The sequence below is a fragment of the Marasmius oreades genome, chromosome 7 (assembly GCF_018924745.1).
Source record: "Marasmius oreades isolate 03SP1 chromosome 7, whole genome shotgun sequence".
NCBI classification, from domain to species: domain Eukaryota; kingdom Fungi; phylum Basidiomycota; class Agaricomycetes; order Agaricales; family Marasmiaceae; genus Marasmius; species Marasmius oreades.
The window spans coordinates 2,466,963-2,487,870 of NC_057329.1; the positions used below are offsets into that span (position 1 = coordinate 2,466,963).

The 20,908-nt window shown below is 47.0% G+C and overlaps 9 protein-coding genes across 10 annotated transcripts; 6 read left to right on the forward strand and 3 right to left on the reverse strand.

The window, feature by feature from the left end:
- Window positions 1-45: 45 nt before the first annotated feature.
- On the reverse strand, window positions 46-2,797 carry E1B28_011533 (uncharacterized protein). Its single transcript, XM_043156582.1, has 15 exons — window positions 2,561-2,797; window positions 2,405-2,499; window positions 2,298-2,341; window positions 2,183-2,242; window positions 2,110-2,130; window positions 2,008-2,060; window positions 1,811-1,953; window positions 1,725-1,752; window positions 1,312-1,663; window positions 1,130-1,258; window positions 948-1,076; window positions 743-895; window positions 668-684; window positions 491-598; window positions 46-434 (listed from the first exon to the last, which is right to left on the reverse strand). Exons 1-15 carry the CDS (start codon window positions 2,725-2,727, stop codon window positions 281-283), a joined length of 1,653 nt encoding a protein of 550 aa, XP_043006369.1. The 5' UTR covers window positions 2,728-2,797; the 3' UTR covers window positions 46-280.
- Window positions 2,798-2,854: 57 nt separating this feature from the next.
- E1B28_011534 (uncharacterized protein) lies at window positions 2,855-5,727 on the reverse strand. Of its 2 annotated transcripts, XM_043156583.1 has the most exons (9): window positions 5,471-5,727; window positions 5,131-5,171; window positions 5,006-5,075; window positions 4,804-4,952; window positions 4,595-4,709; window positions 4,250-4,540; window positions 4,004-4,176; window positions 3,246-3,951; window positions 2,855-3,190 (listed from the first exon to the last, which is right to left on the reverse strand). In XM_043156583.1, exons 1-8 carry the CDS (start codon window positions 5,601-5,603, stop codon window positions 3,325-3,327), a joined length of 1,599 nt encoding a protein of 532 aa, XP_043006370.1. In that variant the 5' UTR covers window positions 5,604-5,727; the 3' UTR covers window positions 2,855-3,190; window positions 3,246-3,324. The 2 variants fall into 2 exon arrangements, with proteins under 2 accessions (XP_043006370.1, XP_043006371.1); XM_043156584.1 differs by having other exon boundaries at window positions 4,595-4,952; window positions 5,006-5,727.
- Window positions 5,728-5,934: 207 nt separating this feature from the next.
- Window positions 5,935-8,340, forward strand: E1B28_011535 (uncharacterized protein). Its single transcript, XM_043156585.1, has 3 exons — window positions 5,935-6,065; window positions 6,121-7,938; window positions 7,993-8,340. Exon 2 carries the CDS (start codon window positions 6,487-6,489, stop codon window positions 7,927-7,929), a length of 1,443 nt encoding a protein of 480 aa, XP_043006372.1. The 5' UTR covers window positions 5,935-6,065; window positions 6,121-6,486; the 3' UTR covers window positions 7,930-7,938; window positions 7,993-8,340.
- Window positions 8,341-8,569: 229 nt separating this feature from the next.
- Window positions 8,570-9,530, forward strand: E1B28_011536 (uncharacterized protein; the record flags this gene model as incomplete). Its single annotated transcript, XM_043156586.1, has 5 exons — window positions 8,570-8,617; window positions 8,664-8,914; window positions 8,968-9,166; window positions 9,219-9,371; window positions 9,432-9,530. 5 exons carry the CDS (start codon window positions 8,570-8,572, stop codon window positions 9,528-9,530), a joined length of 750 nt encoding a protein of 249 aa, XP_043006373.1.
- Window positions 9,531-10,059: 529 nt separating this feature from the next.
- Window positions 10,060-11,131, forward strand: E1B28_011537 (uncharacterized protein; the record flags this gene model as incomplete). Its single annotated transcript, XM_043156587.1, has 7 exons — window positions 10,060-10,135; window positions 10,188-10,241; window positions 10,296-10,437; window positions 10,495-10,684; window positions 10,748-10,886; window positions 10,937-11,072; window positions 11,125-11,131. 7 exons carry the CDS (start codon window positions 10,060-10,062, stop codon window positions 11,129-11,131), a joined length of 744 nt encoding a protein of 247 aa, XP_043006374.1.
- Window positions 11,132-11,321: 190 nt separating this feature from the next.
- Window positions 11,322-13,224, reverse strand: E1B28_011538 (uncharacterized protein; the record flags this gene model as incomplete). Its single annotated transcript, XM_043156588.1, has 3 exons — window positions 13,028-13,224; window positions 12,773-12,979; window positions 11,322-12,718 (listed from the first exon to the last, which is right to left on the reverse strand). The coding sequence occupies exons 1-3, from the start codon at window positions 13,137-13,139 to the stop codon at window positions 11,322-11,324; spliced, it is 1,716 nt and encodes a 571-aa protein (XP_043006375.1). The 5' UTR covers window positions 13,140-13,224.
- Window positions 13,225-14,010: 786 nt separating this feature from the next.
- Window positions 14,011-14,999, forward strand: E1B28_011539 (uncharacterized protein). Its single transcript, XM_043156589.1, has 3 exons — window positions 14,011-14,315; window positions 14,376-14,522; window positions 14,580-14,999. Exons 1-3 carry the CDS (start codon window positions 14,190-14,192, stop codon window positions 14,868-14,870), a joined length of 564 nt encoding a protein of 187 aa, XP_043006376.1. The 5' UTR covers window positions 14,011-14,189; the 3' UTR covers window positions 14,871-14,999.
- A 788-nt stretch (window positions 15,000-15,787) lies between these two features.
- E1B28_011540 (uncharacterized protein) lies at window positions 15,788-17,035 on the forward strand (the record flags this gene model as incomplete). Its single annotated transcript, XM_043156590.1, has 4 exons — window positions 15,788-16,013; window positions 16,074-16,249; window positions 16,310-16,343; window positions 16,410-17,035. The coding sequence occupies 4 exons, from the start codon at window positions 15,788-15,790 to the stop codon at window positions 17,033-17,035; spliced, it is 1,062 nt and encodes a 353-aa protein (XP_043006377.1).
- A 2,153-nt stretch (window positions 17,036-19,188) lies between these two features.
- On the forward strand, window positions 19,189-19,761 carry E1B28_011541 (uncharacterized protein; the record flags this gene model as incomplete). Its single annotated transcript, XM_043156591.1, has 1 exon — window positions 19,189-19,761. One exon carries the CDS (start codon window positions 19,189-19,191, stop codon window positions 19,759-19,761), a length of 573 nt encoding a protein of 190 aa, XP_043006378.1.
- Window positions 19,762-20,908: the final 1,147 nt, after the last annotated feature.

Sequence of the window (20,908 nt, forward strand, 5' to 3'; positions counted from 1 at the left end):
GAAGAAGATCTATCGATTCCTAGGATCACGGTGGGGATTTCGGGTTCACATTGTATTTAAATTTGAACAATAGTGTAGTTCAGTCTGGGTCTCTTGGTTTGGCCAGAACTTTTTGGGACAAGTTGAGTAAATCGCTAATATGTACATTGTAAACAAGCAACCATGATTGATAGCGATGCAAGTCCGGAGTTGAGGTAGACGAGGGTAGACAGGGACGCCACTGAGTAACGGCTTTGAAAATGTATTAAAAATGTGAATGCCATGGCCGGGGACGGATGCCCTAAATGTCTTTTTTAGGAACCGGAGCATGCATCCTCGGCTGTTCATGCTCTGCAAAGTATTTCCTCTGGGTCGTATTCGAAGACTCTGAAGGTTTGTCTGCAGTCCCAGGCTTCGGACGGTGCGTGTCAACAGCTTCAATTGGGAGAGCAAATCTGTAGTAGATCATGTGAGAGAAAACAAGAGCTGCAAAGCTTGGACAGGACGGTACCGTGCTTCATCACAACCGTAAGCCCTAGGTGTCAGCTTGATCACGGTGTGTAATGGTATTTTGATGTATGGGAGGTCTGCTTGAGGGAAGCTGTGGAAATATGCGTACCTACCACGAATGGTTCATATTAGGGCCTGGATCTCTTACGGGATTTTCACGCAAACTTGAAGCACTCACAGACACCGTAGAATAGCCTATGGATCATATGAGGGTCAGTGAATACAAATCGTTAAAAGAAGGTTCTAGATCAACCTGATGGCCAACGATCAAGATGTTCTCCTGACGCTCGAGTTCCATAATGACCGGTTCGAGTCGGATAACTACATCTCTGTACGACTCGCCGCCTCGGTACCGGTAGTTAAACTTGTCATCATCCCGATTGGCAAAATCGTCTGGGTATTGTTTCTACCACGGTTTATGAGCTATTGCAATGGGATGGCTCTGTTGAGAGGTATACCTCAATTTCTTCATAGGTCATTCCATCACACACGCCTGCATCTAGTTCGTCTAGTGACTTCCAAGTGAGCTTGGTGTAGGGAAGGTATTGAGCGGTTTGAATGGTTCGTTTCAGTGTTGAAGTCCAGACCTGAAAACAATGGGGTCTAAGTAGTCATTCGATCATGAACGATGAGGACATACAGTTAGTGTTTGATCCCCCACAGATTCAGTGACAAGAGCCGGTAACGCCTTGGCATACTGCATACCGCGAGGTGAAAGCAAAGAGTCCCCACCAATCTTACCTTCGACATTGTATTGACTTTCGCCGTGCTGATAAAATAATATAAACACTCCTCCCAAATAGCGAACGGATCACTACTCACCCGCGACAGGTAAATACTCCTGGGTTTGATATGGAGATTCATCAAATAATACGCGATCCGACTGGAGAGGTACCCGTGTATCCTGGACAAAGTCACTTCTTCACCAACATTCACGATTCGGACATAAGAGAGGTGCGGTTCAGTAATGGTTTCGTATATCTTCTCATATTCCTTGATACGTCGGAGGAAATCGCGTTTCGCGTCCTCACGGGACATGTCTTTATAGTCCGGGTCACCTTGGCTTACTTTCAATGCAACATTGGCAGCGATCACGGCTGGATCGTCGCAGATAGATTCAAGGAAAATCAAGGACATTCCTTTTTCTTGGGCTATGCGGGCCTCAATCTTGGCTCTAAGTTTTACGGCCGGCTCAACGAAAGAAAATAAGGTAACTCGGGGGAAAGCGGACGGACCGTCTGCTTCTCGTACTGTTCGTGGCATCTTGCACAAAAGAAAAAGTTACTTCATCGTTGAATAAATGAAGGTAAGTGGAACGTACCGTGTATCCCGACATTGCCTCCATCTTTAAGCCATTGGATCAGCGTCTCTAAACTCTCCTGGGCCAGACTATCGCGACTCTGTGTCGCTTCAACGTTCTCGTGGCTGAAGAAAGAGGCCGTATGGTCTTCTTTGATCCCAAGCCTGGCAGTTATAGCTGAGAGCTTAGCTTTGAACGAAACAGCATCGTTGACATACTGTTGCGCCTTTTGACGTGCTTTCGACCGTCTTAGTTGGCCAACATTGAAAACCTTGGAACGACGATTGTGAGAAGATTAAGTGGTTGGGAAGGAATGGTACCGTGACGTCGTATTCGAGCCACTAGACGAGATTAGCGATCCATACTTCGGAATGCCGAGAGATGGGTAGATACATTGAGATAGATCATAAGTTTGTTACTGAGATAGGATTTTCCTCGAGCAGGCAGGCCGACCTAGAGGAGAGTAGCGTATGTTTACAATCCCCGATCGACTGTGATAAGAGCTGACCATGGCAACTACGATCTTGGATTCCGAATAATCAGGTTTCGCGACTGTAAGACCGGCCGTATGGGTGAGTGCAATAGTTCATTATTTTCGTATGCCGCTAAACAGACCCTTCTTTCCGATTCCCTTGACGGCAGGTGGAGGTGTGGGTGCTGTTGAACCTTTTCGGCTGGTCATCGTTGATTCGACATCGAATTTTTTCAGCCTGTTTTTATTCAAGAGTTTTTTTTCAGTTGATCCGCTGTCGCGATTCTAGTACTACTCACATAGGACCCCCAGCACCGAACAGAGCAGGTGGAATATTCGGTGAGACTGCTTCCGATATTGTGACCACAGGGGCCAATTCGCCAGAATTTTGCATGATTTGAAGTGCGTCTGCAGCTCGAGCAAGACCTTCACTGACGGTAGGCGAAGGTGAAGATAGGGACTGCATGATGATGATTTTGAATTAGATATGACAGTATTTTCCGGATTCAGGAAGTATGAAGAAACGTTGTGAGGACCGCGAGGCGCGGAAACGCGCGAATTAGTAAATACCCACGATGACCAGCACACGTTCGAGCAGAAGCTTTCTGTCACATTATAGATGGATATGTACGATAAACTCATTGCGATTAGGCGTGCTAAATAATACACTGATAAAGAGTGAAAGGATAATAGAAAGCGGACTAATGTCCTTGCACGAAAGTTCTCACTTGGTGGAGAGTAAATGGTATTGTACGAGTATGTGCGTGGAAAGTGAAATTACAATGTGAACGCGATAACAGACAGCGCGAGGATATGAGGGCAGCCGATAAAGAATGAGAGGTTAAGGAAGAAGGCGGGAAGAGATCGTGATCGAGGGTAGAGCGAATATGAACTGCGACGATGATATGTGGTCGTAATCTACGTGAAATCTGGGAATCATCGTCAGTGTCTGTCCTAAAGTTTACTAGATGAGAGATATCTCACCCAGTGAAGCATCATGAACATAAGAAGAAACCGTATAACAGGAGCCACCGCCCAGTAGTGGCCTACTCCGGCATGAACACTATGCTCGACAGCAGAAGGCTGCCCAGAAACCTCCTCTACCCCGGCCGTGTACATCTTCATCCTGTTCGCCTACTCTTTTCATTTGCATTCCACCTGCGCCTGCAGTTCCATGGAGTTCTCGTGGACCTGTGCCGCCGGTCGTAACATCTCCAGAGTTTGTGGCCGCCTTGGGCTGAAACAGGAACGTTTCCGAACCATTCGGCAATCCACTATTGTTAGCCAACCCGTTGGCGGGGTTGGGTGAGCTGCGGGGATATACATTGGTGGAGTTTCGAAACCCGTTCGCACTCGGTGCAGTCGCATACGGATGAGGCGCTGTGAGGTTGACGCCGGTCAAACCATTCGCATCCCGCTGTTGAGACGCCCGACGACTGGTAGGAACAAGCGGTTGGACACTGGTGAGATCACGATTAGAGGCGACTCGTTCTCCGCCAGGTCTGCGACTACTTTTGACATGAGCGGTAACAGGAGAAGCGACAATGCCTGAGGTATTTAGACCGTTTTCCTGTGTCTGTTGGCGAGAGCTGCGGTGACGACCACCATGCTCACGCTCGCGTCGATGCTCACGATGTCCATGTGGTGAAGTAGCATTGGCATGGGCCTGCGCCAGCGTCTTCGAGGATGTCTAAAGAGTGTGTAGTGAGAGGGTGATCGAGGGCCAGTGTAGATAGCCTTACATTGGAAGCCTCCCATCCCTTACCACCATTGAGAAGCATCCAATCAAACACGCCGTCTTCTGGTTCATCGAGAGTCTTGAGTACCTTTGAAAAGAGCTCCCGAAGGAAATCATAGTCGGGGGTTTCTTCAAAGCCAAGTTTCCGGACATAGTTCATGTAGATAGCGAACTCCTCTGGTAACATGTTCAAGGGTTGATCAGCTTGCAGTTCAAACATTAAGGATGGCCAATGTGGAAGATTACTCACCGGGGAATCCTTCACAAAGCTCAACGATCGGCGTAGTTTGCTTCTTCTCTCCGATCTTTTCGTATTTTTGCTTGTTGGTAGCCGCTCGTAGTCCTTGCCACGGTAATCCACCCCTCAGAAAGTACATAAAAACGTGTCCCAGAGATTCCAGATCGTCACGTCGTGACTGTTCGCGGCCTAAGTGCGTGTTGATCGACATGTAGCGAGCGGTTCCGGATAGGGATTTGCGTTCTCGGTAAGGAATGTGAATCTTAGTTTTCGGATCGCGGTAGTGTTTTGCCATCCCAAAATCTGCAAGTGAAAGTTGAGTGTCTCATGGCATCGCAGAGACAGACTACGCCTCACCTATTATGTGTATGGTATTGGCGTTCTTACTTGCCGGTACACCAATCAAGAAGTTGTCGGGTTTAATGTCACGGTATATTAATGACTTGTCATGAATAGCCTGAACACGAGTGACCTGGTTTTAAAAAAACGTCAACACCTCGGAGAAGATGAATCAATCGTCGTGGGCGCGTGGAGTTGGGGACAGAAGACGAGCGAATGAACATTACCATCTGTTTAGCAGCCATACAGACGGTCTTGATACTGAATTTACGACCGCACATGTCAAACAGATCTTCTAAATTCGGGCCCAGTAAATCTATCACCAAGACGTTGTGCAAGCCTTCTTGACCAAAGTGATGGACCTGAGGGACACCGGCTGTACAAACAATAAGGTTGAGAGGGAGTGTCAAAATATGGCATAAAACGTACGAGTGCCGTTGAGTGTCCGGTAGGAACGAAACTCGTCTCTGAGCTGGGGGGCATCAGACTTGCGTGGCTCCTAGATGGTAGTGAGAAACAAGCTAGACGAGGAAGTGAGCCACTGTGGATCATACAAATTTGATGGCGACCGGTGTGTTGGAGAGCATTTTCGTACCTATTCATGCGAAAGATAGTTAGGTTGAGAACGACCAAATAACATACAGACAAGCTCCGAGGAGAGAAAGACAAAATCGGTACCGTTGGAGTACAAAAGAGTTCTTTCGACCCGCCACCGCACAGAAGAAGCTATTGCGGGCGGTGGTAACACTGTGGTCTCCGACAAATGGAAAGATATCATTGCAAGTCATATGAGGAAGCACCCCGAGTCCTGACGCCCATGCTACTCTCTGCCCTTTTAAATCTGACCCCTCTGCACTCGACTGGGCTGGATTATGTGTGAGAAATGATACACACCCTCAAAGACCACACCAAATGAACCCTCGCCGATTTTCTTTCCTACCCGGTAGTGGCTTCCAACGATTCCATTTGAGGTACTCGACTGAGAGGGATGAGGCGAAGAAGAAGCGATTACATGGGGAGTTGTCATGACTGTGGGATGGAAGTTAGAATGAAAGCCAGCCCAGGGAAGAAAGACAGTAAGGGATGCTGTCGCTGGGATAAAGGAAAGAGGAAATGGCTGGAAGAAAAGAAGACGAGAGGCTCAGGTAAAGGCGGACTTTGATTCGTCCACACAGGTCACTCGCACCACGTGTCTGTGTCCGGCCAAACTGGCAGATCGTTTCAAATTGTTCCACGATTCAAATCTAGCTATGTAGAGCAACGTTTTACAGGAAACATAGCCCGCTATCTCATTAATTATGAGAAAGAACCGAAGCTTTTGCCTTTGTGAGGACGGGTCAAACACCGAGAGATCTGTTCCGATTGCAGTCCGTAGCATGTTCATGATCACGACCTCACAGAGGCTGATGACCCTTTCGCAGTAATTTGTCTCTCGGTGTGTAAGTATTTGGCTCCATGTTGGCGGTGCACAGTGGAGCAGCTCCTGCAGGTAAATACATCCTGTACAAGGGACGTAAAAAGAAACTCACAAACTGATTTCGTAGACGTAATAAGTTCCGAAGTAAAGTTCGAACAGCCACCTTGTTGAATCGCTTGAAATTTTCGGTCGTGGCAAACTTCTTGGGCTATGTACAGTAGTCGGAGGAGAGTCAACTCAGTCGTGTCTTCCTCGTGTCAGACTGTTGGAATACTGAGGCCTGAGGGTTGGACGTTGGACAGTCTAGAGTGTTTGAGGCTTTTGAGGCTTCAGGTTAAAAGTCACTGTCAAGTAAAACCTTGCGGCACGGGTGTGCATGGTGGTGGTGCGGGTCGAAGAAAGTTAGCCGAAATTCCCATACTGCCATACGCATCGTTCCACGGTTCCTGCACTTACTACCAGACACTATTTCGAAACTTGATTCTTTCCCCGAATGGCGGACGCTTTTGCTTCTCTAGCACCACTGGAAGAGCATATTAAACAACTTCAAGGACGGAAGATGAGGCTGCTGACTGAAGTAGAGCAGGTCGAACAACAGATTCTGCTTGCACAATTAAAGTTCGCAACGCTTTCCAACGAAGCCGCCCCCATTTCAAGGCTCCCTGACGAACTTCTCACCTCTATATTTGCCTTAACGCGTCAGGAAGACACGCCGCGGTCAAAGGCCTTCCAGGTCGTTGCCTCTCACGTCTGTGCCAAATGGCGAGCAGTAGCTACGACTACGCCCCTTCTTTGGTCAGAGATTCAGGTCATTCTGACGTTCAGAAACGCCAAATCGAAGGCGGAGGTGGATACGGAGCTCGATAGGCTCAACGCCTACTTGACGCGGTCGAATAGCTGTATCTTTAGTCTCAAGATGGAGGTGATTGGGAACATTAACTTGGAACCCTTTCTTCAGCTACTAGGATTACAGATGTATCGGTGTCAAAGGCTTTCCTTTTCCATTTCCAACCATTCCTCACCTGTATCGCAATTGTTGCATCATTTCGGTTCCCTTGAAGCACCCATTCTCCAACACCTTTCCATTCACATCCCGTATTGCCGCCTTTTTGACTACGACACAAGGCAGCTGGACCTCGTTCGCGCAAACATATTGCAGGGAGGAGCGCCTGCACTGCAGTTTTTACGTGTTACAGGCATAGCTGGCCACCTCCAGCCACCTCTTTCGAGACTCACTACGCTTCATCTTGACGGTTCTCATATGGATGGCCTCAGTTTCGAACAGTTTAGAGACATCTTACAAAGCACCCCAGAGGTGATAAATCTGTCTCTGAACGACCTTTGGGTTGAAACACCAGTCATCAGTTCACCACAGATCTCGATTCCGAATCTTCGTTGCCTCCGCATACGCGCTCGACCTGAATATGACTTACATTCGCTATTGATCAATTTACCTGTGACGCAGCTCGAATCCTGCGCCATGAGCCAGATTGCGTCTTTCCGGCCTATCGAGTTTACCAATGTGAAGAGCCTTACGTTGGAGCATTGCTCTCTCATTCCGGAGGATGTGGGAAACTTGATTTTGGGGTTTCCGGCCATTCAATCGCTTACCCTTGTCTCTGGCAATCCTTCATCGATATTATTTGCGCTTGGGTATCCTGGGACGCCTATTTGGTGGCCAAAATTGAAGCTGCTGTTTTTGAACGACTTGTTCGTGAGGGCGATCCCAATTTTTTTGGATGCTATTCATAACCGACAGGCAACCGAAACCCCTCTCGAGAGGTTGTACCTGGATCGAGAAACTCGGAAGTTGCTTCGCTCAAAGAAAAACCTGGAAGAGGTGAACGCGTTGCTTCCAGTCGAAAACCACGAGGATAGCTCGCCATGGCCTGCAGGGCTCGGATATGAAGATGAAGACGATGGTTTTTGGTACTAGGTGAAATAGGTCCGTACTCCACTGTTCCTCCCGTGGGTCTGACTAACTTTGCGACATATCCAGAGAAGATTTAATCAGAAATCTTCAATTCACCACGCCGTTTTTCGTGATGACATACTATATGTATGTACAGTAGGGCTGACACAGGAAATGGACGGCGGATGTCGTATTAACAAATATTCCGGACCGTTCATGCAACGCCGTCCACCCGAGCTGAACGAGGAGCCAGCAGACATTGAGGATTGCAGAGGGCATCACATTTACTGATAATGGCAACTTGGAATGTTCTGCAATCCGGTCGAGCGACCAGTGACGAGCACGCGCTCTCACATCGACTATGGCTACCGTGCTGCGTTCAGCGAAGTTCACTTACTACGTAGTACGGAGGTTTGAGTAATTGATAATTGTCACGTTAGTCACCTTTAGTCACCTTGTCACGTCAGAACGCATAGCTAATCGGTAAGCCGCGGTCAGTCTCTGTCATCTTCCCCTTAAATAAATGATTACCGACAAAACACCCTGACATCTGTAATCATCCTCAATCCTTCATCCTTATATATTTCCTCCATCTGCTGCGTCGATTTCTCATCTTAGGTCTTTTCAACATTCTCTTCTCTATTCAGTCTTAGCTTGTGATCCGATGTCTGCTTTCAATCGCAAAGTAAAGTTGACTGTTGTCAACGACCTGGTACGTCGTTCGCTCATTGAAGTTCATATTTCTCAGACTTATGTAGGTATGCGCAAACTGCGCCATTGGGCAACACGAGTTGATCAGTGCAATATCGTATTGCCAGGACGTCCTTCATCTTCCGTTAACGTTCGAAATCGAATGCCTTCCGTTCCGCCTTATACCCACGAACGTCGTTAATGAAACGACTTCAAAAATGAAGAAATCCGACTTTTTCAAGGCACGTTTTGGATGCGAGAAATTCGAGACAATGAAGGCTAGTATCCAGAAGTGGTGTGAAGAAAAGAGTATTCCTTTGTACGTGGCACTGTTCCTACCTTTGACATACAAACTTATTTTGGTTTTTCTAGAACATACGAGGGTGTTTTGAGCCAATCGACCCGGGCGCACAGGCTTTCCCGCAAAGCGTATCTCATTGGTGGACAAGACAAACAGCTGCCCCTGCTTTGTAATCTTTTCAAGGTTCATCTGGAAGAGGGAAAAGATATCAGTGATATCGATGTTCTTGCAGATATTGCACAGCAGAACGGCATCATGACGCGGGAAGAGGTCCGTTCGAATCGATATCTTTGTTTGACCGATAGATTGCTCATTTACGCAGGCCGTTACTTTCCTCCATTCTAATGAACTTGAGGCGGAGGTGAATAATATGTGCGACGAAGCACGGTCCAAAGGGGTCACTGGCGTCCCGATGACCGTTATTGACGGCAAATGGGTGCTGAATGGCGGTCAGTGCTCGGATGTGTTTGTGCAGGCAAGTTGCAAACTCCGAATGACCCCCTTAAAATCACCGGCTGACATGTACGGATAATAGGTTTTCAAGAAACTGGCTTACGCTGGCGTACACGCTGCCCCGTCTCCGTTTGCAGCACCAGTTCAAGAGGTTTCGACACAGGTTCATCTCAGAGCATAGATATTCTTCGGGTTTACTGTATTCGACACGTACACTGTAATTATTCTTGTGTCTCTTTGTATTTTCTTGGACTAGTATACCAATTTGGATTGGAATTCGCGATTACATTATGAGAATGTTCACACCCCTGCCGCCGGGTTACAGCTGTACCGATCGCGACACAGCTCAAGTACTTCCGGTCGGCTAATCTGTTTCCTCAAGGCAAAGCGACTCGAATCCAGCCCTTAGCCGGTCTGAGTCTTCCGTTGGGGTTTGGAGGAAATCAAGACGACCGCAAGCTTCACGAATCTCACGTCTGGCGGGACTCCACTCAACGGATTTGGTCTTCCCTTCTCACCTTGACATGGATGATGCAGGTGTCGTGTGAGCTTCTTGGAACCATCTTGCTACGAAATAGTGATGTCATCTCCCGGAAGGCAAGTTCAAAAATTCAACCGACCACTGGAAAAACTAAACTCCCTTTCCTCCGCAGCATACGCTGCCTTCTACTACAAAAGCAGTCGCAAAATTGTTCAGTCTCATCTCGACCATGGCCGTATTCTCACATAGGCATCATCATTGGGCGTACATCTGGATACCCTTGTTCGGTGCGTTCATCTGGTTCGGTGAGTCTTTCTTTTCTTCTCTTACATTGTCAAGGCTGAATGGAGGATTAAGGAACATTGTGGGCAATGTTGATCACCTGGCTCGCGCAAGGAAGACCTCATTACGGTGAGCAATTCATTCACTATCGAAGGAATAAGCTGATTTTGTTCCCGTTGACAGTGTCGATGGATGGCAATATTGCCTACATCTCGGATATCGGAGCTGATATTCTCAAGCCTTTATTTATCGTCGGTTGCTCCATAACTGCCGTATCTTTCTTCTTGTCGCTGGTAATTGAAAGATATTTGAGGCATTCCGGTCGGTGAGTTTTTCTTTCCTGTTTGTCTAGCTTTCTCTCTGATCTGCTTCTTCTTCTCAGTCTACTCCCTAACATGCGCACGCGTGAACGCGTAATGAATACACTGGCAGCTTTTGGGGCCCTGATTGGGGGAGTTGGGCTCATCTTGCTCTCTGTGTTTGATACGAAGCGACATTCAAGCTTGCATCGGCTTTTTCTTCTCATATTTATGATTGGAGTGGCCCTTAGTGCTCTTTTTACGGTCATGGAGGTGAAGAATGTTTTCTTGTTTCTGTTCCGTTGTTGGTTGTTGATCGAATGTTGTTCTGCATAGTACCGTTGGCTCAGCAAAGATTTCTGGGGCGTAAAAGAGTTGAGGCGTGCCTACAAAGCCAAAGGTTTCATTGCCGGAATTCTCGTCGTGCTCGCCATAGCATTTGGAGTCGCACTATTCAAGAGGGTGAACGTTGGAGGTAACTTAGTAGTCACTGGAGTTTCCCTACGGCTGACTTCATATTCTTAGCCGTACTCGAGTGGACTATAGCGTTTGGGTTCACATTCTACATGCTTACTTTCTTTATGGATCTGCGACAAGCAAAGGGCATTCATAAAGGAGAGTTGAATCATTCCCGAATGACGAAACTAGGATACGGCGCCAGGTGGGAGTCTTTTCCGTTTACCGAGGATAACTTCCTGACTTATGAGCGATAGACCGTGAAAAATGCGAAATGACCTCGAAACTGAAATGACCCATGATTGGATGGACTGATCCCCTTTTCTGTATCGTAAAGCCACTTTCTGTATACTAAAATTACTTTTCTTCATCGGACATCAATCATCTTTTTGAGCGTATAATTAGTGGTTCACATCCGTATCCCTGACCAACATTGATTCAACTCCATTAAATGTTACATGCCCCCTGGCATTCGCGGGGAACCTGACTCCGCCAAATTGAGCTCGCGATCCAGCTGTCGCGCGAGTTCCAAGTCTCTTTCCTCTTGCTCACGTCTTCGAGTTTCGTCCTCCGCCTTTATCCGCCTAGCAATGGCCGCCGGGTCTTCTCGTACAGGAGATGGCGTTTTTCTAGGAAAGGGAGGAGGAGGTCTCTCTTGCTCTACAGCTAAATCTCTGTCGAGTTGACGAGCTAGCTCAGCATCTCGCTCTTCTTGTTCTTTGCGTCGGGCAACTTCCAGTTCAGCTTGACGGAGTACTCTGAGGCGCTCTTCGTCTACTGGGGTGGGTTGTCTGGCTGGTGGCGTTATGGCGGGCACGGGAAGGCTAGGGGATGAAGGTGATGGAGGAGTCGGTAGGTTGTGTGTACGGTTATGGATGGGTTGTTGGTGGGAAGGGGAGGAGGAGCGAGGGTCTGTACCTGGTGGTAGGGGAAGTGGGGTTTGGTATCGAGCGATTAAATACGGGTCGGGGAGGTCTGGGGCTGGAGTAGGTTGAGGAGCTGATTTGGAAGGCGCCGGCGAAGGTGAGTTGAAGTTTCCAGGTTCGACATAACTACTAGTGCGCTGGCGATGGTAATGGTAGTGATCGAAAGGTGTGGTGGATTGGGGAGGAGGAGATATTGAGGAAGTGACGACGGCGGGTACAGGGAAAGAAAACGAGATTGGGGCTTCTGGTTGGTAATTGGAAGGAGGATACTGACTGCTTCCCCAGGGTTCATTGGGAGTTGAGGGAGATGAAACACGATTCGTAGCGGATGGGAGATAAGAGGTGGAGGAATTATAATGCGAGTGCGACGGAAATTCTTGGGGGGTGGGCGCGTTGGTTTGTTGAGAGTATCCCGATGTAGATGCTGAAGGGAAAACAGAATGGGTAGATACTGGTTCGGGTGCAGCCTTTGGATTCGCTGGTCTGAGAATGGAAGGAATTCTTTGATGAGCTACCGATGTAGCTGCAGGTTGTAAATGTGAAGCTGGAGGAGGTTGATATGATGATGATTGTTGTGGTCTGGCAGGGCTCGCGAGCCCAGGTTTCAGAGTGCTTGGTACGGATGCCTGACTGTTGGAAACAGGTGGCAGAGCACTGTAGTTATCTTTCGGTGGAGTCCTTGGTGGAGTCTTCTTGTTGTAATTTGCATTGGCGGAATAACTGTTCTGAGGTGGACGTGAAAGTCGTTCAGAAGGTGACAACTTGGATGGTCGTCTCTGCAACAAACTAGAGTTGACGGGTACTGAGAGGTTGTGTTTGGGAGCCATTGTCTGGGATGCTACCGGTGCAGGTGTTTTGCTGTAGAAAGTCATTTCGAGGTAAATGTCTCCTCGCACCACGCCGTCGACTGTTAAGGGCACCCATTCTGTGAATACGAGTCGTCAGAAGTGTGCTCATCCTCAAGGAGAGCTGCATTCACCATCAAATTCGCCCGTCTTTAACGTGTCTGAAATGTCTACGCTTCCTTCGCCTAATAAATCATCATCTCTGTGTTCTTTGGACCAGCACTGAGTCTCGAGTTTCCTGTATTTCGTAGACTGGTTCTTCATGATCGGAAATCTGATCTCTTCGTCCCATTCGGGATGTTGTCCTCCCTTCACGTCAACCTTGGTGCGCTTTTTGATGCCTGGGACACGATCAATGGATATCTTTCTGACCAAACCAAGGATCATACCGTTCAGATTAACAGTGGCATAGACATCCTGCTTGTAGAAATGTTTGTCGTTGAGATTTCGCGCCTTGAGTACGACGACTATCAATGTTCCGATATCTTCTTCGTTGGACATGGGAGAAGTAGTGGGTGGGGGTTGTTGAGTTTGCTCACGAAAGGACAACCGATATATAGCTGCTACACCGCTCTTTGGTGGCAGAATTGACGGCGCGCAGTAATTCAAATTAATTCAAATTGCATCACCACATTCTGCGTCTGCGGTCATTCTTTTCCCGGTGTCAAGTTTCACAGGTTTCAACGACAACAGATCGCAGCTGGCTGAATGATAACTTGACTGAAAAGAAAGGTGTTTGCACTAATGTCGAGATTTTCAAGGTCTCACTGACAGCTGTTTCAATAATTGTAGGCCGTTTTCAATAAATTTTAGATGATGACCAAGCGTTCCCACCCCATAAATGATATCATAGCACCCACTGTGAACCACCGTGACAGGTAACGGACAAGTAACGGGGAGATGTCGTGAGACCTGCTTGGTCATCATCTAAATTTTTTCTGAACGGCCTACAATTATTGAAACAGCTGGAAAATTAGAATATTCTTCTCGGAAGACGAGTACTAGTACAAGCTGGATGTCTGTCCCGTTGGTTACTGCAAGTAAAAGTATTATCCAATCTGCATCGATATCCCGACCCATGGACTTGACGTGATGAAAGCGGCCCCGCAAAACTCAATATTCCTCGAAGTTTGGTCCGGGGATGTTCCTGGATGTTCCGTCAAATCAAATTGACCCTGAAAAGAGTAACAGTGGGGTGGAAATGCCTCGTGACTGATGGGGCGCGTAAAAGACGCGTAAATCAGGTAGCGCGTCTCCTGAGCTCTAGATCTGTCCTGCGCTATCGACAACATCGATGAGGCTTGCTGAGGAGAGCCTTCAAGTTGCATCGCTGAACGCGCCATGAAAACACGTGATCACGCACGGACGCTTCGACGTCACAACTCTAGAAGGAACCAAGTGAAATGCGCACGGGCCACCTCTGGGAGGTATAAATACCAGGACGTTTCGTGTTCTTGTTCCCCATCCTTCCCCAGGAACTCCCATCTCATCTCTACTCTCTCTCACAACTCTTCTCTTTACGCCCACACTCTTTTATCACCATCTTCAACGATGCTTTCCATCACTAAATCCATCTCTATCATGTTCCTCGTCGGTGCTGCCGCCAACGTCGTCGCTGCTCCCTCGCCCCAGCCCGCCGAGCTTTCTGGTAGTCTTGTAGTCGACGTCGACAGGGCTGTAAGCTTTTGTTTGTGCTTTGCTCGTTGTCCTCGCTGACTATATGCGCGTTTTCTTCAGAATTCTTGCGTGATCAAGAAGCCAAATGGTGCTACTCTCTCGATCAAGGGCTTTGCTAATATACTTCTTCTGAACGACCTCCACATCGATGGCTGCTCTAAAGAAAAGCTTGAGAAGTGCAAAGACATGGAGACGGACGACGACCGAGTAAGCGATTGATTGTTGTTCAAGCCGACGCGATTTCTAATACATGTCCATTCTCAGAGAAGAGCCATTGAGATATGCCCCGAGCTCGAGACGTCTGGACAGAATATTGCTGTTACCGTTTTGGAGAAGTGCATGAAGGAGGGCATGGAGGAGTGCAGGAAGAACGGCAAATGCCACGACGACGACCGCGAAAGGAAGAACGACGACGACGACGACGACGACAAGAGGTGCAAGGACAAGGCGTGCAAGAAGGCTGTTAATGTTGCAACCCTTGCCAAAGTTGATGGCTGCCCTTGTGCCAAGAAGGATCCTCTCGTTAAGGTCGACGCAATGGGCATTGTTTCTTGAAGGAAGGCTCGCTGTAGATTGTAACTTATGAAAACCGTGTATTTTCTTTACTGGGGGCCGGAGCTCTTATGGTCCAATCATTATCACGATCCTCCTCGTAGCGGGTTGTCAGTGCTCTCTGCAGGCTGGGTCCATTTTCGATAAACTTAGGGGCGGCGGGCCGACTAACTGGCAACGAATTGCTCGGCCCGAAGAAGATTTCCAGCACAGGCTCTTCCAGGCCGGTCTGTGTTCGCGATTGTTCGTGTGGCTTGGAATTACAGCTGTAAAGGAAAAGGAAACGCAAAATAATAATAATCGTGGGAAACCGTCGAGCAGCATCTGACTCGGTGGTTGCCAAGTGGTTGCTACGAACCGTCCCCGATTTTCCCGCTTGTTCCGAGTCCTTGATTTTGACCCACTGTCACCCACTCTCCAAGATTCAGATTCATCCCGCTATCTCGATGGCAAGAGGAGACTACAGTTTTGTTCAAGGAAGAGCAATATCAAGTCAAGATGCTGCAACTTGGCTCCTTCTTCCGACTTGCAGCTCTGCTCTCATAACTAGCTAGTAGTCCTGGCTATAATCTCGAGGTTGGAGTGCTCGGATTGCGCTCCAACACTCAAGGGCTTCCAAGTAGGTATCTTTGCGAAAATAGCCTCAAGTTTATATGTGGAATTTTTACAGGTTACTTGGACTGTGGACATACTACAATTGGTCTCAAACGTTTTTGTTAGCGAAGTTGCAGATGCCTGCGATGTTGAGATGCTATCCTCTGATGCATCAATTCCAGTTCTAACTTGATACAGGTGATGAAACCTGATGAGATCTCTACCCTCTTATAGCTTCAAGCACGCCATTCTTATCAGTTTCTTCCTGACGGCCTTTTATACCCCTCCCTCCGTTGTCCCACAATCGACGACTCCACCCAACCAAGATGAGAATCCATCGTCGCGTTGGGCTAGTCGCGCATACTATCCTAGAGCGTGTACCTGACAAAGTCATACAGGGGACACCAACGTTTGACAGTTCAGGTCAAGCAGTGAACGCCAACGCCAGCAGAACAGGTGATTATGCGAAGAACACAGTGGCATCCAGTACTCCACCATCCACCATTGCTCTATCTGTCCTGTTAGCTGTTGCAGTTGTAGCATTTATCTTTGGTGCCTTTCCTAAACTTGAACTCAGGCACTGCCCCATACTCATTCTTTCTTGTATTTTAGGATGTGTGTTCTGGTGGATCAAGAGAAGAAGCCAAAGGGCCAGGGTATCCCAGCCAATCTCCAGCAGCCCTCAGAGCACACTATTTGGCATGGAATCCCAGGTTGAGTCTGTTAGAAGTGACTCTTCATCGTTTGGAGGTCGTTCAGTTCAAGTAGAGAAACCTGAGAAGGCCTCTGTTCTCAATTATTCTTTCCGAAACGAAGGCTGAAACGAAGAAACAGGTTGGGTTCCTCAGATGAGAAACTACCATGGTGTTCCTCTGGTCAACGGTGAGCTTCCTCGCCACGTCCAAGCAGCAAGAGAAGGCAAGCGATATTTGGAGACTCTGACATGAGATTTGAACGAGAAGTCAATTGTGGAGACTCCTCCTCCTACCTATTCCATCGCGAATGGTCACCGTCCTTCCAAGTCAGCTGATGCTAAGAGCAGCCCAATCCCTGACATTCCTCTGCCGCCTATACCTCCCGAGACGATTACTGTCCGCCCACCCACCCCCCCGACGCCGCCTGTGAATGGAAAGAAGCCGAGAATCTCTCCTCCCCCCCTTTCGAAACCTACTGAGCTCCCTGTGATCCCATCATCACAGTTCTCTCTCTCTCCAACTCCCCAAGCCCCAGGTTCAATTGCAGAGCCTCTACCAAGCCCTGCTCGAAACACCTCTTTCAGTCACTCACAAAGAGAACTTACCTCCCCGAAAACCACTGCCGAAGTCAAGATGGGAACTGGTAAAGACGGTTTGCCATTACTGCGATTGATGTCCGTTATTAACACCTTCACACCATCGCTTGAGGACGAGATGCTCATTCATATCGGTGATACTATCCATATGATTGAAGAATATACCGATGGGTGGTGTCTCGCACAAAGGATTGGGAAAGCGGATGCCCCTCGAGGGGTCATACCGAGATTCTGCTTGGTTGAAAGACAATCACAGAAAACTTCCCAAAGGAACGTCATCTAATAAAAGCGTCCCGAGAAACCCTTTTGGTCTCTGAACGTTTGAACCCCCGACCTGCCCACCCCTTGACGATGCGCCATCCACGCATTAACAAAGCAACCAGTCCATTCCTTTCCAATCAGTACCTTAAGTACAGACCCCACCTTACTTTTCAATTATTTATTGGTGTTATGCGCTCGCCATATTCTTGTGCCTTTCATCAAGCGTTGCAACATTCTCTTTCCCTCTCTATTTATTGAGGGGTTTAGCAAACCCCCACCACAGCTCCTTGCGTCACCTATCTATCTTCATATCTATCAAGCATAGATATCTCTGTTACTATACTTCGTTGCTTGCTTGCAAGCCGCAAATTTGGTGGTGGGTTGAATCTACTGCTTACGCGTCAATAATTGGGACCTTTTATAACTGTATTTGTGTGGGCATGGTTACATATACATATATTAGCTTCAAGTGTAAAGAATAAAATTTAAAAAGAGACAAAAGAAACATCATTCGCAAAACTTTCAAGGCATGAAGGGCATTCAGCTGTCCCCGTACTTTTTTTGACTCACCCTTGGGTTATGACCATTTCTGACTCTTTCAATAATACTAATTCGCAGTCCCGAGGCTGATGCAGATGCACGGTCACCCGCCCTATTGCGCATGAGGTGGGAGGCGCATCTGATGTCGGTTCGGCTAGCTGACTTGATTTTGCTCCACACACTGCCTTTCTTCCCCCTATAAAATGTCACGAACACGATGCGATAACGGCACTAAAAACTACTACTAGGTGCAGCAAAACACACTCCAAGCACGAAGTGCGCAAAACCAAACCCAACACTAGCAATTAGCGTAGTTGATTTGTGGAGGTCGGTATCAATGGACGCTCTCAGCAAGGTTCACTGAGAACTCTAAGATAGGACTTCAAGGGTGGGGCTTTATATGGTTCAAAACAAATTCAAATTCTGTGTTCACAAGTCAAAATGACAAAGGCTTTCTACGAAGTTCACTACTTTGAGGGGGTGTTCAATTCTTTCTAAGTTCAAATAGAACTATCAAATTTAATCCAAATTTGAGTCAAAGCGACTCTACAAGTTCAAAGTTTCCAAGTACCAAAGTGGCAACAAATTCAAATCAAATTCAAAGTTCAAATCTAATCTTTTCCAAATACAAACACCAACTTCGAAGAAGTGGGGCAAAGTATGAGCCAGAGTCCCCTAGTGAAAGCACTTAGGCTTCTGTCGTAGGTTACTGGGGAAAATACTGCTGCTACCACCCTTCCTTATATACACTTTTTTGAATAAATAATAATCAAAAGTCAAAAATCTGGTAAAAAGTCGAAAATATAGAGAAATCCCTTTCAGAGATACCAAAGTACCCTTAATCAGGTATAGTACATGTCAATTAGATATAAAACTGTCCAGAATATAGTACTCCTTATTTCTTTTCCTCATATTTTCTTTATTCCTGGTCCGAGTCGGATATCTTTGACATTTGCATGTGGATACATCCTGACCCCTTTTTGTTTCCAAGGCGAGTCCCCATGTGCTCCCTTATTCTCTCTTGTTCTATCCGATCTGGAATAGTCCAAAACTGTTTGATCTACATTCCAGGGATTGTTCCTATGGTTCTTTCCTGGTAGAATATCCTTTCTGACCGGACATCGTCGACATCTGCCCCTTTTCTTGTTTCCAGCTGTAAGTTACAGCCACCGGCATTGTTTCCGTTCCTTAAGTCTGAAGTGGACTTTAGATAGTTACATCCGTCCGATTGTTACATCCAGATGTACTTCTGAGAGTTGTTTCCGTCTTTTCAACCAATATCGAAGAAATCAATAAATTGATAGTAAAATCAAGTGTCCCCATGTTTGCTACAAGTATTTGCGAGTGAGACAAGGCCTATGCAAATGAACGAAGGTTTTTAAAAGGCTGCTTCATCGGTTCCTACAGGTTTCGGAACGTCGAAGACTCTCGTCTATAAGGTAATTCGTACTTTTCGTACTTCGGATAACCCGCAAATAGACCCGTGCTTTGACTAGCAGCTTGGGCTTGCTCTAATCCTCATATTATGTTCCCATTTTGATTATATTATATATAAAATGTTAAAAATGCGTTTATTTAGGTACTAGTAGAGTATATCCGCGATAGCAACTCGCCTCACTACAAACCAAAACCTTCATGTCTCAAAACACAGAAGCTCGATCATTCATTCAGAGAGTTCAAGGTCTCCTGAAAGGCGCTGGTGTTTCTCTTGACGATGTCCTTCAACCTTCTCTCGATGATGAAGCTGACCTTCGAAAGCTCTTTGCTACAGACAGGCAAAACCCACGTTTGAATGACAAACATGTCAGTCTTGTCAACATTTTTGACACTCCAGAATATATTAAAACTGTCAGAGCTCGAGTTGTAAAGGGTGAAGAAGATTTGACTGCCAAATATGTTATGCCTCTCTCCGAAACAGAAAGGAAGAAAGAAGGCAAGCTATGTATGGTGCCTAACTTGGAGGAGTTCAAGAAGAACTGGTCTGTTTTCACTGAGGGATCCCTTTCTCAGCTATCAGATTGGAGCAACGTCGTGGCTGCTGGGGGGTCAGTCCTAGCATGTCTTTCGCCGCTTCCAGAGCCTGCCAAAGCTTCCAAGAGGTCAATCAGAAAATACTATCATTCCATGGCCTATCCTATTACTTCAGACGTTGATATCTTTCTCTATGGCATGACTCCTGAACAGGCGCGTTGTCAACTGTTCTTGTAGCTCGCCATCATAGACACTAATCTATGTCCCTAGGCTGAGATCAAGATTATGAAAATTTATGAAGCTGTCAGAGATTCGGTTCCCTGGGATGTGATGTGTGTTCGTACAAAACATACTGTATCCATTCATTGTATGCGTTCCTAATCCCCTTTTTTTATGTCCTCCACTCAAGAACTTAACCTTTCCGTAGCTCAATATCCCTACTGATCTGTCCAAATCGTCCTACGTCTCTACGACTCACCCGCCGAAATTCTGGCAGGGTTTGATATTGACGCAGCGTGTTTTGCATTTGATGGTGCGCTTTCTTCTTCTTGTTCTACTCGAGCCTGCTTCCTAAATATTCTGCTGTAGGTACCCATGTTTGGGGTAATCCTCACGCTGTCATTTCTATGATGAGACAGTGTAATACGGTTGACATGACTCGCCGATCTCCTTCATACAAAGTCTGACTCGCCAAGTATTTGTCTCGTGGATTCGAAGTTTATGTTCTCAGTCTCAAGCGTGCAGACATCGATCCCACTGTGAGTATGCCTATCATAGCTAATATGTTGTCAACACTTACACTCTTCAGATCTATGAACTTTCCATCACGATAATGCGACTTAGTTGACTATGCTACAAGGTTCTTTTTGCACTTTAAACAGTGCTACGGAGCGATATTTATCGTATTAAGAACTAGAGTGAGCCCAAATTGCTAGTTAAAGCTAGTGCCGCTAGTAGAATGTGCCATAGGCGCAGCTAGATCAGTTAGAGAGAGCCGTAGATCGTGTCAGAAAATTGTATGACCGTTCGAAACCTGTAGAACACTATGAGCAGAGGACTTAAGCAGTAATTCACCGAGTTCTACTCTCTACATTCTACTATGCACTGGCATATCAAGGGATTGTACTATTAGAAGACTGGTAGTCTTCACAGAACCGTTTGTAGCAGAACTTAACAAAGTCAAAAGACCTTCATACTAGGAGTACCTACTTCTATGGGGGATTTAGTTGACAAGAAATCGGACATAGGACCACGCAGACTAGGAGAAATTTGATATGACCGTAGATCGAGTCCCGACCTGAGGAAAAGACAAAAAGACATGATACAGATCCCAGATCACAGATAGAGTACCTAGGAACCAGGCAGGAATGAACAACGGATCTCG